Source organism: Dryobates pubescens, chromosome 8, assembly GCF_014839835.1.
Source record: "Dryobates pubescens isolate bDryPub1 chromosome 8, bDryPub1.pri, whole genome shotgun sequence".
In the NCBI taxonomy this organism is placed as follows: domain Eukaryota; kingdom Metazoa; phylum Chordata; class Aves; order Piciformes; family Picidae; genus Dryobates; species Dryobates pubescens.
The window spans coordinates 125,579-140,505 of record NC_071619.1 but is presented as its reverse complement, the minus strand read 5'-3'; the positions used below and the strand labels follow the sequence as shown (position 1 = coordinate 140,505).

Genomic DNA, 14,927 nt, shown 5'->3' with positions numbered 1-14,927 from the left:
CACTGATTGATTAGTTTTTACAGAAGTCCTGCTTTAAGAAGCACAACTTGTGATTTTTTTACTGTAGAATGTGGGTGCTGGAAGGGGCCTTAAAGGAATCTAGCTCGACCACCCACCCAGGCTGCTGCTCGTTAATATAAACTGCGTTCTTGATATTGAAATGTCATCTACACATCAAGTATTTCCCAGAGAAGGGAAACTGAGTTGGTGTTTCAAAAGCTGTTCAAGCAAGCTCTTCTCACAGCTCCAAGTACTGGGAACAGCAGAGAGCCAGCAAGGAAACAGAGACCTCTTTGGCAAGGCAGGAGTTAAGGTAAGATGAGATGTGCTGACACATTCAATTGCTCTTCTCCCTAGTCCTCAAGTGATAGGACAAGAGGAAATAGCCTGAAATTGTGCCAGGGGGAGGGGTAGGCTGGAGATGAGGAAACATTTCTTGACTGAAAAGGAAGTCATGCATTGAACAGCTGCCCAGAGAGTGGTGGAACCACCGTGCCTGAAGGTGTTTCAAGAATGAGCAGACAGGGCACGTGGGGACCTGTTTTGGTGGGCTTGGTGGCTCTGGGTTGACTTTGGACTCAATGATCCTAGAGGGCTTTTCCAACCAACACAATTCCATGACTCTAGGAGCTCTCAAAGCTCAAGTTACTGGTATTGCAGAACATCACCCTTACAAACTGGGAAAGGGTATAAGCCCAAAAGCAAGATCACAGCATCACAGAGTGCAGGTTGGAAGGGACCCCAAGGATCATCTGGTCAACCTTTTTGGGTAATAGTATAGTTGAAATGAGCTGGCCCAGCAGACCATAGAATACAGTGACTCTGATTATCAAATGCAGCCTCCTTTGCACTGTCCTCACCAGCAAACTGAAGAGCAAAGTAACCTTCACACTGCTGCACTACCTGATGACAAAAGCACACTGCAAAAGTTAACCAAAATACATTTACTTAGTGCAGGGATGGGCTACACAAGGGAGTTATTTCATGCTGCTTTCAGAGACAGAAATATTAAGTCAAGGATTTATTCTACATTTCTTTTGGAAAAGGTCTGCACACTGGACATGGCCCTCTAACAGGGATTTGTTTCAGCAAATTCCTCAGACATTAATGAAAAACTTCTTTCCTGTGAGGATCACAGTGCCCTGGAGCAGGCTGCCCAGAGAGGTTGTGAAGTCTCCTCCTCTGGAGAAATTCTAAACCCACCTGGCTATTGTGATCCTGAGCAAGCTGCTGTGGGTGACCTTGCTTTAGCAGGGGGCTTGGACTGGGTGATCTCCAGAGATCCCTTCTAACCCTCACCATGCTGGGATTCTGTGATAAAGTGATGGTTTCTTATTTCTAAGCAGAGTCAGAAGACAATTTTCTGCTGTCGAAATCCAAGTTGTCAGGAAGAGTCCATAGTCTCCATTCCACCAAGAGATGAACTGCAGTTTCACAGCTTTGGGCATTTTACCAGCTACCATCAATGCCATTAAGTATCAGTCATTTGTGTGCATAACCTTTCAAACTGTCATTCAATGATTTTGCAAATAAAAAAGACAAATTATAGGCCACAAATTTGAGGTTCTTTTACTTCTTTCTCATGAAAAAATATTAATTGGAAACTTTTACAAGAGCTTTCCCCTTGGTGAGGAAAAATGCCCTGAAATTGCACTAGTGGGGCCTCATTTCAGCTGAGGTGTGGAAGCTTACATGGAGCAGAGCTGAGTGAAGCTGAGGATTATGGATGCATCTGGAGTTAAAAGGTGAAGAAAAACTTGGGTTTGATGATCAGCAAGACAAGATGAAGGGAAATTTCAAGAAAGAAGAGGGGGGTACAGTAAGGGAGGAAAATATGTTTGAAAAAAATCCAATCTTATAATTGCTGTGAGGAAGTGAGAAATACAACCATGCCCTGCACCGTGCAGTACCGGAATCAGAAGCCAGAGCGCTTCAGCAAGTGCAAAAGGTCTTGCATCAGAATCTAAAAGCTACTCAAAACATACTTAACTACTCTGCTCAGCTGTTGAGCAAAAATATCCAGACAAGAGCACTGTGTGTGCAGACCTGACAGCTTAGCTGGATGGTTGTGGTGCCTGATCCCTGACATACACTGCAATACATCCCAAGGGAAATGGCACGGATCATCCCTCAGATTCCTGCGGTCCCAGCGCATAAGAGCCCAAGCCACACTGCAGCCTTTAACAACTAAATTCAGAGGGGGTGAAGGTTCAAGAGGACAAGCTGAAACAAGAGGGGCATCACTCTGGGCACCTTGTCAGACTAGCACACCTGCAGACACAGGTCAGGACCTAGAATGGCAACGAGAAAGAACTAGAAACCCAGCAGTGAAATACCTGAACCCTCTCCCCGTGCCCCGGCCAAGGCCACTGCAAAGGCCAAGCTAGTGTTCTGGACGGGAGCAGGGCTGACAACAGGCACAGACGAGACAGGTGTCTGTGCCCACCCCTCGGGGACGTCCCAGCTGCCACATCCCCGCTCCCCGCACAGCAAGACCGCTTGAAGGGGGAGGGCGGGCAGGCAGCGGCCCAGCCCCGGCTCCACAGCCGGTCTGGCCCTCTCCGCGGCCCGGCGCTCCCCGTCCCGCCGCACAGAGCAGCCGCCGTGGGGCAGCCTGATCCCTTCTGTTTCCCTTGGCGACGGGGCCTGCTGCGGCCTTGTCCGCAAAACCCCAGTCCCGCCGCCGCGGAGCCTGGGGCAAGACAGCACCGCGGGAAACAGGGATCGCTCCCGTGGGCTGGCCTAGGCTGGGGCGGGCCGTCCCCGCTGCGTCGTACCTGCCGCCCGCCGCCGCCGCCGCTGCTGCTTCCCGGCCCGGAGCCCGCGGCGAAGAGGCGGAGGCGGCCTGCGGCAGCTGTCATCGCTCCTCGCTCTGCCCTGCCCCTGCTCGCCTGACGTCGCGCCGCTGCCACCCGTAATTGGTTAGAGACTATGATCGGCAGCCCCACCCCCACGCCCCATCCACTCCCAGAGCGACAGTGCCGACTCGCCCATCCACGGACATGTCTCATTGGTCAGTTAGTTTCCGACCAGCCAATCAGAATAGGAAGGTGGCACACCCCCACGCTGAAGTCGCGCCTAGGCGGTCGCTGGCTCAGTGCCCTTGGAGCTGCGCCTGCCGCTTCCCTCAGGCCGCAGGCTCCCCGCCCGGGAGGGCTTCGCTCCTCTCTGCTGAACGGGGGCAAATATTTACAGCTGTAGAAGTTACACCCACTCCCCTCGGTGGGCTGAAGTCCGCGGCCCTGCTGGCTTTGCGAGCCGAGTCCTGCCGCCGGGCGTCACTGCCCAGCCGGCTTCACCGCAGTGCTAGTCGGATCCTGGCCCCACTTGCCCCAGCCTAGGAAGCTGCTGTTGAAAAGGGTGCACATGAGTAAATTTTGAGAGGGACCGGGAAGAAATTCATGGTAAATGGAAGGGTTTGGAATGGTTGTAGGAGAGGTTGCAGCAGCTTTCTAGTACTCACTGGGGACCTGCGGGAGAGGGACCGCATGAGGGAGCATTAGAGATAAGGCAAAGGGTAACCATTTCAAACTGAAGAGAGGGTAGATTTAGATTAGATATAAGGGAGACAGTCTTCACTGTGAGGGTGGTGAGATGCTGGCACAGGTTGCCCAGGGAGGCTGTGGCTGCCTCTCTGGAGATGTTCAAGGCCAGGCTGGATGAGGGAGCAGCAGGCAGCTCAAGGGAGCAGCCTGGCTGGTGGAGGTGTCCTTGCCCATGGCAGTGGGGGGTGGAAGTGGATTATCTTTAGGGTCTCTTCCAAGCCAAGCCATGGTCGCTCCTGGTTGCTGCTCGCTGTGCTGGGCCTGCCTGCAGCTGTAGGTTTGTACTCCCCAGGAGATCCGCTGCTGTAAGGGGAGTAAGAAGCCAGGCCTTCTCCTGGTCTTCACTCCCTGCTGCTTTTGGAAGGTCAGCCTGCGGGGCGTGAGGCCCACTACAGGATGGCTGGTGGCCAACGCGCTCTCAGCTCTTTCAGCTGGGAGCCAGCAGGTAAGCAAGGGCAGGCTGTAACTAGCCAGCTAGCACAACCCTGACCTTTTCCCAGAGTAAATTACACTTGATGAGCATTTTGTAACCAGAAAATCTGGACTTTGAGAACAAGCTGTGAGATGTTTGATAAACAGATGCTGGTTTTAATGCAAAAGAAAAAACACTGAGAATATTTGACTTTCCCATCTTACCCACCTCACTAATGAGGGGGGCAAAACCCTCAGTCTTAGCAGTGATGACTTCTGGCCACCTCTTGCTTTTTGTTCATAAATTGTCCTGACAAGTGTATCAGTGCTGGATAAGAGTTTGTTGGGTTTTTTCTCAAAGAAAACATGGTATCCCAAGGTGAACATTACAGCTAATTTGCCTACATTCCCACACTAAAGCCACCCTATGTTTGGAAACAATCCTGAACTTTGTCTTGTCTAACCAAACTGCTCAACCCTTGGACGTCAGGGAGCAGCATTGCTAATGTGCTTGGAGAACGCCTCTTCAAATGTTATTCAGGTAAACTATGGGGTAATAAAGAAAGCAAAATGTACCAAGCATTTCATTTAGTACTACCGTGTTTTCTCATTAAACCACAACTACCACTATGTAAAAACATTAAAATCAATTCACTCAGAATACTGAGTTGGTAATTTTTTCAGCTACACGCCTGACAACTATTCCATGTACAAACCAAATATGTGAAGGAAAGGTTTTTCCAATTGTCCTCAAGCCATGAGTGTCTGAAAATACCAGCTATGGTGTGCTGCTACTCAACAAATTCTCCTAAAGGCTTCACTGTGTTCAGAAAACCTCAGAGTGCTAACTGAAATCTCTACAAGAAATATTTTTTGATCATTTCCTACCACCTACTCTGCTGTCAAACTCCTAACATCTGGAGCAGAGCTCAGTCTATCAGCAAAGCCTACACTTCTGCAGCTCAGAGCATGTGCCCTGTGCACAGCACTGGCGTGACTAACAAATCACACCAGCATGGCATTGGGTAAGCCGTACAGCACACAGTTCAGAGAGGATGGGTGGTTTGCAGGGAGAGCTGAGCAAGGGTGAATGGTCTGGTCTTCCGCTTTGCATCCAGGAGAGCTGTCCGAATCCGTTTCCACTGCGTAAGTATTTTAAGAGCATTATTATTTCTGAATGTAAGAGCAGCAACTGATCACATCTTCTCTTTGATTCATATTTGTGGGGTTTTACATTATTTGTGTACTATTGATAACCACCTCTATACCAAGAAACATTTTCTGAAAAAAAACAACAAACCAGCCCCCAAAACTAGGCGAGGTTTTGCTCTGAACTCTCTCCTCAGTTCTAGGTCCGTGTAAGTTGTAACAGAACCCTTAAGAGGGAAGTTTCATACAACAAAAAATAATAATATGATTTTATAAACAGTTGTCCTACTCAAAAATCCTCCTCTCTGCACCAGGGTGCCAGGTGGGATTTCTAATATATATGGCATGCACTTGGCAGCACAGACTCATCACTGCAGGCTTCACTTAACTTTCTGCAGTCTCTAACCCCTGCCATTTGTATGGCTCACGTCATGCTCCTGAGGTCACTCTTCAGTCACACTGCTTCATTTTGTAACACTTCAGTGGAGCATGAATTTTAGCTTTTGGTCATCTACCCCAAAGCTTTATGTATTGAAAATACAGCCCCTCCATCTATCAGTGGTCTTCCCGCTCTCAGTTCCCCTAAGAAGTGTCACAAAAATGTGGAAGATTTCCTTCACACCTGTGGCCCACCCCTGTGTGTAGCAGGTTCCAGTTAACATGAAACGTCTGCCTTTTGTACTCAGCTTTTAAATTCTTACTTGTAATGGAATCCCCTCCCTTGGCAGCCAGAATCTCCTGAAGAAGACGGACAGCCTGCCCAGTGGTTCTACCCATGCTCAGCAAACCTGCAAAGAAATGTCAGTTTCTGAGAGATTTGAATGAAAGCTCTGAAAAAGTAAGATAATATCAACCATACAGCCTGGTGCCTTCACGTGCAGACATCTTTAGTGAAAAGGACATCTTTACAGTTCTGTATCTCTGAAGCTGCTCTTCACCAAGGAAATTCTATTCTCACTGTCTGACCAGAATCCTCCCACCAAAACCAATTAAAGTTGGTTCCTGGTCTGTCTGAAAGGTCAAACTGTCAACAACACAGCGGCTCCTGCAGTCTACCTGCTATGGAAACACTGGGCAAAAATTGGTGAGAAGCAAAAAAGGGAGAGAGATGGGAGACAAGCAGCTGGACACTGTCTGAGTGCACAGATACCAAGGCAGACCAGGGCAAATACTCACTCTCTAACAAAGTGCCCAGCCTCTGGGCATTCTCCTGCAAGGTAGTGAACCACTGGTTGGCTATTATGGACCCAACACCAGTCAGGCTTAGAAGCATTGCTGTCTCTGTAGGTCCCTCGACAGCAACATGTAGGCAACTAAGGAAAATCAAGTGTAAGATCAATAAACTAAATATCTACATAGTATTTCAACAACTATAACCACATACACAGTCCTTTTAACAGAAAGTGAATCCAGACTGCATTTTCCTGTGGGCTGAGCATGAAGTATTTTCTAATGTTAATACACCACCTTACACTTAACACCAAGAGATGAGGTAACTCTCTGTCTTTTCATGACACACTTTTGCCACGTGGATTGCTCCCTGACACATTACAGCTCTGGGCATCTCAGGAAAAGCAAGAGGAGGAGTAACACACCAACTTGTACAAAATACTGTAGAATACCTTTTGTAAGAGTCAAAATGTTGGAAATTGAATGAAAAGAATTGCTTAGTTTTGCTTCAGCTGGTAAAGGAAAACACCAAATGCTGCAGGAACTGAAAGCCTGCTCCTTGTTCATGTGGAGAGTTAAAAGCAAATCACTTGCAAAGTGGAATTAGACTTTTTACTGCTGGATATTTAAACAAGTACCGATGCTATTAGTGATGGGAGGGGAGTGAGTGACACTCTCCAGGGCTGAAGATGCAGTAAACTGAAGGCTGAATTTTATGTTTATTAGTCTCTGGTTTCATGGCAACTTTACCAGAAGATGATAATTAAAGTTTTCTGTAATCTTTTGGGGAGATGTTGTCTGATTCTCTATGGGGTTATGTGACTTATTTTAACTGGATGTTACTCTAAATTTTCTGAAAGCTCTAGGCTTAAATGTGTCATTCCTGTGGATGAATTCACTAGTCTGTTAAAGCAAGATTTTAAAAGTTCAGAGTGTGAAAAACTAGCTGAAGGCATTGTGGTTTGTTTTGGTTTAGGAAATGGCTGCTTGGGGTAAGTGCCAAACGGTATTACAAATGAAAGGCTGGAATCACCCTGTGATTCTACAAGCACTCCGTGCTGCGCATCTACATAGGTGTGCCCAAGAGGCTAACTTCTCCTCAGCTTTAGATCGGAGACCTTCTAGGTGCACAAGTAAATGAGAACGTTTACAACTCAACATTTTAACTTTGCCTAGAAATGAAAATCTTGCTTATTGTGGATTTTACTGAAATAAACTTTCTCCTACCTTCTGCAGGTCCCAGAGTATGCAACTCTCCGGTAACTTTCCTTGGAACGCACCAGATCCAGAAGTATCATCAGACGGCATTCTGGAAAAGAGTTTGCTACAGCAGTGGTATCTGCACCAGTAATAATGCCCAGCAGAACATGTACCAGCACCTCAGGCCCTTCTTAGGTTAAGGGCTTTCCTGAGCACAATCTAAATAGCTAACAGGAGAGTTGTATCTTTCAGCCAAAACTCTCAGGTACAGGACCCTGAAGGATTATGCCAGCATTACTGGATGTAACCCTGCTACGCTTTTCCACAGCATTTTGTAGGGTTTGTTTCCTGCGCTAACTCAGGATAAGCAGCAGTGAAGGCCACACACCATCTCACTACAGGTTAGCCACCTCTGTGGCTCAATGCTGCAGGGACACACTCTTGTAAGGTGGAGGCATGGCTGCACTTGGTTAACAAACACTGAATTCCACAGTGAGAGGAGTTCCCAGGAAGACTACTGGAGGATCACTCCATTTTTGAAGCTTAAACCCCACATCTGGAAGTGGGGAGAGATTAAACTTATTTGTGAGGAAAAGTATGTAACAAAATAATAGGCCTTTAACAGCCAACATCAATGCTGTGATCACATCACAGCAGGAAATACACACAACTGGGAACAAAAGTGAGTGTAATCAGCAAAGGTATTTTTCAGTTTGCTTATCTCACTTGGGATGTTCATAGCAACCAGTCTGTTGAGTAAAACATGACACAGGAATCTCTCCATTCCGTAGAATAGAAATCCACTGCAGTTTGTCAGCAGCTGCTCCCATTCAGCTTGGCTGAAAGGAAGAGGAAAGGTGAGAAGTCAGGATTTTACAATGGTACTTCTCAGCAGTTATCCACAGCAAACACCCCACTGTTACCTGCTCCTCGAGTATCTGTAAGGAAAGTCAGCATGCAAAGCACAGAAAGAAGACTGTAGAGTTTTATGGGAAGTATGAGAGCTTCTAGGGACTACTAATAACCATTATTTTAATAGAAAGGTGTAGATATACAAACACAGAGATGTGTAGATACATACACAGATGTTTAGCAGCATCTGATAGGAAACAAGAAGCACAGTGCATTTTCAGATAAACATGCATTTGGAACACAATATTTAGCTGTGTGCTTCCCAGCTCAGAAAAACCTCTGGGATAGGCTCAGTTTTGAGAAAGAACCACGGCTAAAGCCTGGAAGCAGAGTATCACAAACCTTGGAACACGGGTGCTGCCAGTAACTCCTTCCCACTGCAGTGTAAATAGGGCCTGGTGTTTTTCTAGGATTTCCTTCATTTTCTGGGAAGGGCTTAAAGCTTCTGCAACAACAGAATTTCATCATTATGATTTTAGCATGCTACAGAGGATGCTGGGCAGCCTTTATTCCAATCATTTTTAGACGGCAATGTAATATTTAGGGGTGCCTGAGTCATTGTTTTGAAAGCTATGTTTTGAAAGCTAAGTCTGCCTTTAAACTGTAGCAATTGTAACATTTTCTGTTTGCACCAAACTGAATTAGTACATCCAGAGGAGGGCAACGAAGCTGGTGACAGAAATGGAAGGCCTGTGAGGCACAGCTGAGGTCTATGGGTTTGTCTTGTTTAGAGAGAAGGAGGCTGAAGGGTGAGCTCAAGGCTCTCTGCAGCTTCCCAAGGAGGGACCATGGAGAGGGAGGTGCTGAACTCTTCTCCCTGGGAGCCAGGGACAGGATGCCTGGGAATGCCTCAAAGCTGCATCAGGGCAGGCTCCAAGTGGACATCTGGAAGCATGTCTTTAATGAGAAGGTGGTCAAATCCTGCAGCATGCTTCCTGGAGAGGTACTGAATGCCCAGGCCTCTCAGTGTTCAAGTGTTAACAACACACTTTAGCTTTTGGTCAGCCCTAATGTGGTCAGGCAGTTAGGCTAGGTGACTGCTGAAGGTCCCTTCCACCTGAAAATGCTCTATGCTCTGCTCTCCTAATACAGTAAATGGTTTTCAACTGGATTACAATATTTTCTTGGGAATGCCAGGTCTGTATTTACTGATACAAAGAAATCCCAGGACAATCAAATTCCTTTCCTGAGCCAGGATATACTGGCTCACTGGTGCACCACTCGCTAGGTGGTAGGTGGCACTGTGCTGATGAAAGGCTAGGCATTTTGTCAACACTTCACTTCCTGTTACAAGAATTTCTGAATTCCATGGATAGTTTGTGGAGAAAATATTTAACACATTACCTGCATCTTGTCCTTCATTGTAGAGGTCCACAATATCTGACAAACAGTTAAGTGTGAACAATGACAAAAAGAAAACTGGACTGAAACCATGAGCTAATAGTTTGTGAAAGGATACATTTAAAATGATGACTATCAACAGACAAGCAATTGGAGGGCAAATCACAATTAACTGGTGCCTAGATCAAAAAATACACATGCAGAGTTCTCAGTCAGACAGCAGCTAACACAATCATGTTCTGAAGGCATTGAAAGCAGCATAGTAATTACCAGTGGAAATGGAAAGCATAAGCATTACCTGAAATGCATAAACATACGTGTGCACAAATACATCCACACACACCCCAGCATCCACCAAACTGTGCACACCCTACAGAAAACAGAACTGCACTCTGAGGGGAGTGAAGCATTCCTTGGAGGGCTGTTACCATGGCCATATATACAAACACCAGGAGTTTTCCAAGAAACAACCATTCTGTCATCATGGCAAAATTCTTATGCACATGGGTGATATTCATTTTACTCCCCAGCTCTAGCTGCACTTCGAGCTTCTCTGCATCCACTTGGAGTTTTTTAACATTTTTTACACAAAAAGACTACTGAGTTTATTTTTAAAAACTGGAAAGTTCACCTTTTTGACATTCATTTTCTGATGAGCTTTTGGTTGGGTTTTTTTAGATATTTCAGCATCTGTTTTAACTTCAGTCTCTGTGGAATTGAAAAGAGATTTTTTTAAAGATAGAGGCAGTCTTTAACAATACAACTTTCTTGAAGGACTTCTCATAGTTGTTAGGATGCAATAACAACAATGAAGTGGACTAGAAAAATAAAAACGGATTTCACATCACAGCAAGGCAAGGACACTCCCTAAACCCTCTTGCTAAAAAGCAATGGCTTGCAAATGGAAAACAGCAAGAGATGTGGTCCCTTAAGACATGCAAATGCTGCATTGTGTTACAGATTTTGGACAGAGTTGAACAGTAATTACTAAAGCTCTGGTGTGACACACAGAGGTCATAACAGGGTCATATTTGAACTGAGGTTTTATTCATTGAAGGGATTTTAAAAGAGCACAGGAAACTGTCTTCCATTCCTGTCCATGTGACCATCACCCGAAGGAGATCTCAGACAGTTCTCTCTGGGGTGTGCTGCAAGCACTCCAGTACTCCAGCTTACCAAGCATTCAACTGCCTCACGTAACGCTTCACTGAAGAGTTTATACAGGGTGCAAGTGTCCACAGTAATGAAGCAGGGCCATAAAGCCTGTGGGATCTGCTTTGGCTCATGCATAGCACAAGAATTGCTGGACTAACCTGAGACTTTCATGCTATCTTAGCTCTATGGAGAGGAATTACCTCAATGAGTTAAAGTTTTTTACATTTGATATTTGGAGCAAAGTTCTTACACTTGTGTTTAAAAAAATTAACAGTGCAGCTGGAAGCAGCTTTGAAGAGTTTAAGTGCATATTTGTAAACTGAGACTTTGCAAGCCACTCAGACTGCACTGAGTTGCACATAATTCTTGAATGTGGTGGAGGTTATTTTGAATTAGCTTAGCGCTGCAGCTATAATCAGCCTGCACTTTACTGAAAGTCTCCCGTACTGTTAATTCCATACTGGAAGCCTCTTGCGTGTGGCCACTGCTATTATTTAAATTGACAGCATCTTGTTGGCTGCCCTGCTGTGGCTAATGCAGAGAATGTTTGTCTGATGGTACCTGACTCAGCCAGGTGTATTCGATTGTAGAGAATCTGGAGAGAAAAAAAGTCTCTGCATACACAGCTTATTCCGTTCCCTTTAAAGATGCTCAGGGCTTCCAAAGGCAATTCCATAAAAAGTGGATCTCCTAGTAACACCACACACGGTTCCAGGTCCAGAGGTGTACATGAAGAATGTGACAGGACATGTATGTATAGAAATAATTGCAGTTAGCTGTAAAAACCTCAATTTCCTCTACAGTATGATGCCTGAAGTCCATTCACTGTGGATGAAGTGCATTACGCTAAAATACTTCCTTTGATACTGTTACTCCTAAGATGTTGTCCAAGCGTCTATGCACATGCACTGAGTCTTCAGAAGGAAAAATACCCATTAGTAAGCACATTAGTAACAATGCAAGAAACTCATCCCAAAGCAAGCCAGGGATTTGAATGTATATATGAGACATACTCCAGAATTAGGCTGCATTAAAAGGCAACCACCTGTGAGAGTCCATAAAAGCAAAAAGCAGGAAACACATAAGAAAAGGAGCTCAATATACCTAAGAAAGTTCTTTATTTGGCCCTTCTCCTGAAAAGACTGGCTTGTAATAAAGCCTTTTTTTTTTTAGTTGTCTGTAATCTGTGTAGCTTTACACTTCTCTTCAGAAGTAAACTAAAATACTTGCATTGATATAGAAAATAAACAGATAAAACCCTTACTAAAGCCTTTTTCTTCTCCTTGGCTTTGAAAAAAAAAAAAAGGCAACTGAAGTGACAGGATTTTGCTATAGCTCACACACAGACAGAGGTCTCAAGAGAGCACATACCCTGCTTTCTAGTGTGTTTGCTGTCCTTATTTTTCACTTTTGTTGCTCCTGAGTCAGCTGCTGAAACTGATGTGCTCTGTGCTCTGGGAAGAGGAATGACAGGGGAAGTATTACCAGCACTAATACTTGCTATGTAAGCAAACAGTTTCACAGGAAACACAAAGAGGCTTCACTCTCCATGAACTTTCTGCACAAAGGATGCACTCCCTTTGGAGGTCCCTGTCCTTTGGAAAATCCCATCCTTAAGAAGTGACATTTGAATGTTTCACCCTTAACTCCATCTGTGCAACTTGAGCAGGAGAACAGTGCTCAGTAGAAATGGTCATTAGCCTCTTGTATGGTTCAGTCCTCTGTCTCTTGCATAGCCTGCATACACTGTCTTTCAGATGTAAAAGTTTGTTCAGCGGGGTCTATTGTTGCTAAACCACTCCTGTATTGGTAGGACTTGAGTCACTGCTCTGTTTTCACAAAGGAGGGCAAAACAAGTCTAAATGTCTTACCTGACACCAGACAGATCACACTGGAAGAGCACAGGTTTCAGATAGCCTTCCATCATTTCTAAGTATCTCAGAGAACTCTGATGTCACATCATGCCCATTACCACCTGTTTTCACTCGGGGAATCTGTCACACAGAGTGCAGCAAGAAACGGAACGCTCACACAATGCCATTTAACAAGGATGAGTCATGTATGAAGTCAAATCAGAGGCTAACTAAATTATTTGAGACACCAGAAGTGACAACACTTCAGCAACCTGCAGTAATTGGTGTCACCACACAATGAAAACTGGAACACAAAAATTCACTATGATCTGTTATTTTTGCCTTGTATTACTGGATGGGAACAGGTCAACACCTATTTTGTTATACTATGTTTGATACTGAAAAAGTCTTAATTTTTTTCCGTAGTGGGAGCCAAAATTAAGAGTAAATCAGAATGATAGGACATAGAACTGCACATTTCACGTGCAGAAAATTTTCCGTCCCTTGCAGCCTAAGAGCTGATGTGGAATTTGCAGGCTTTTCCCAGCATGCCTTTGTGCTACACAACTCCAGTTCACTGTGAAAATCAATGTCCTTACAGAACTGAGCCTTCATCATCTAGCATTTTAGAGCTTTCGTAGCCACAGGCTTGGATTTCCAAATAGTTCTGTCCTTGAAGCAAAATGTTGTGACTAACAGACTTGGATCACCTGGGTCCAAATAAATAAACAGCTATAGTGCCACAGGTTTGTGTGCCCTAGAAAGAGAAACTTTTCTGCATTATAAATCCCCAGCTAAGTAGTTTGATTAGAGAGCTGAGGTCTACGATCCTGTTCTTTCCCTTGGGGCAGCTGGGGCTTCCATGGGACGTGGGAGGCAATGCATCTTTGCAAATGCAGTACTGGAGGGAACAGCACACTTTCAAGTCAGTTGATCTCAACTGCATCCATTTTCAATTCTGATGAACCACTGAACCTTGCAAAGCTACTGAGTGACATGAAAACATGATCACAGGGGTAACAGGATAGCACTGTAAGATTACATTGTGAAGCAGAGTGCAAAGCACTTAGCTGTGGAGAGTAGGGATGATATGCTAGGAATAAAGGGGAAATTCTGCATCAAGAGTGTTTATGGTGATTCTGTACCATGTTCTTCACATGATTTTAAACATAGGCATCAAAGATGTTTACCTCCTCTGTTTTGGAGACACACCCTTCTTAAGTTTTGAACGGCAGCCTGTTTAAGATGACTCTCCCATCTTCTGCTGGCTTGTAAAGATGCGTTTTTTCCACAAAACAGAGAATGGTTCCACGACTCACAGGACACCGGGAAACTTTTGCTTGCACTATGAAAAGGAGGGGAACAGCATCTAATGGCCTTTTGGAGACATCATATTTGTACTGTACAGAGCCATCAGTATCTAAAGCAAAGGTATTCTTTGAGAAGAACTGTTCATGAATACACCTAGCACAACATATACACAGAAATGTACAGTGAAGAGCTCTCTACATGACCTCTAACACTCTGGTCTCCAAAATTATAAACGATGATTCTGTAACTGTGACTGCAGACACTGTCTCTCATCATGAATACAGTTATTTTAGGTACTGATTTCCTCTGCTATTAGTAAGAGTGACAATTATTTTTTAAAAAATGATTTTGAGATGTTACTGACTCCCAGAGTGAGTGTCAGAAGCCTTCTCACAGCATCAGTGCAAAGACTTTTCTCTCGTAAAACAGAAGAGACAACTTACCCCTCGACTGCATGGCTCTTCCCTTTGCTCTGCAGTATTTACTTTTGGCTTCTGAATCAATGACCTGTACAGGTTTGATCTATGGAAAGCAGAAAACCCGCTGAGTAGATCACTGGACTGTTCAGCTCTGCTTATACAAAGCAAAGTTACACCCTCTAATGTGCTTCCAAATACTGTCAAAGATGCAATATTTACCCCCACCTTAGGGTGCAAAACCTGAAAGATCTAACTGGAGCAAATGAGAGGTTAAGGAAAGTAAGGTACTCAGTTGCTGTAGCTCCGTTCATGATGCAGATTAGGCTGCAGGAATGGCATCATTTGTGGCTTTAGAAAGCTAAATCCGTCCACACACAACACCCTTCAACATCTTCAAGAGCATAAGCAATCAGAGCTGGAAGCTACTATGAGAATTTAGAATACCTGAAACTTTGCAGTGA

The 14,927-nt window shown here is 44.8% G+C and overlaps 1 protein-coding gene across 1 annotated transcript in view; it reads right to left on the bottom strand.

Moving 5' to 3' along the window:
• Nucleotides 1–4,961: 4,961 nt before the first annotated feature.
• CFAP46 (cilia and flagella associated protein 46) overlaps nt 4,962–14,927 on the bottom strand; it is a 58,491-nt gene continuing 48,525 nt past the window's right edge. Inside the window, 11 exon segments of the mRNA XM_054163540.1 lie at nt 4,962–5,098; nt 5,807–5,893; nt 6,282–6,418; nt 7,503–7,584; nt 8,202–8,314; nt 8,730–8,832; nt 9,537–9,633; nt 9,732–9,767; nt 10,360–10,436; nt 11,445–11,610; nt 14,056–14,200. Coding sequence (XP_054019515.1) covers nt 4,962–5,098; nt 5,807–5,893; nt 6,282–6,418; nt 7,503–7,584; nt 8,202–8,314; nt 8,730–8,832; nt 9,537–9,633; nt 9,732–9,767; nt 10,360–10,436; nt 11,445–11,610; nt 14,056–14,200 — 1,180 coding nt within the window.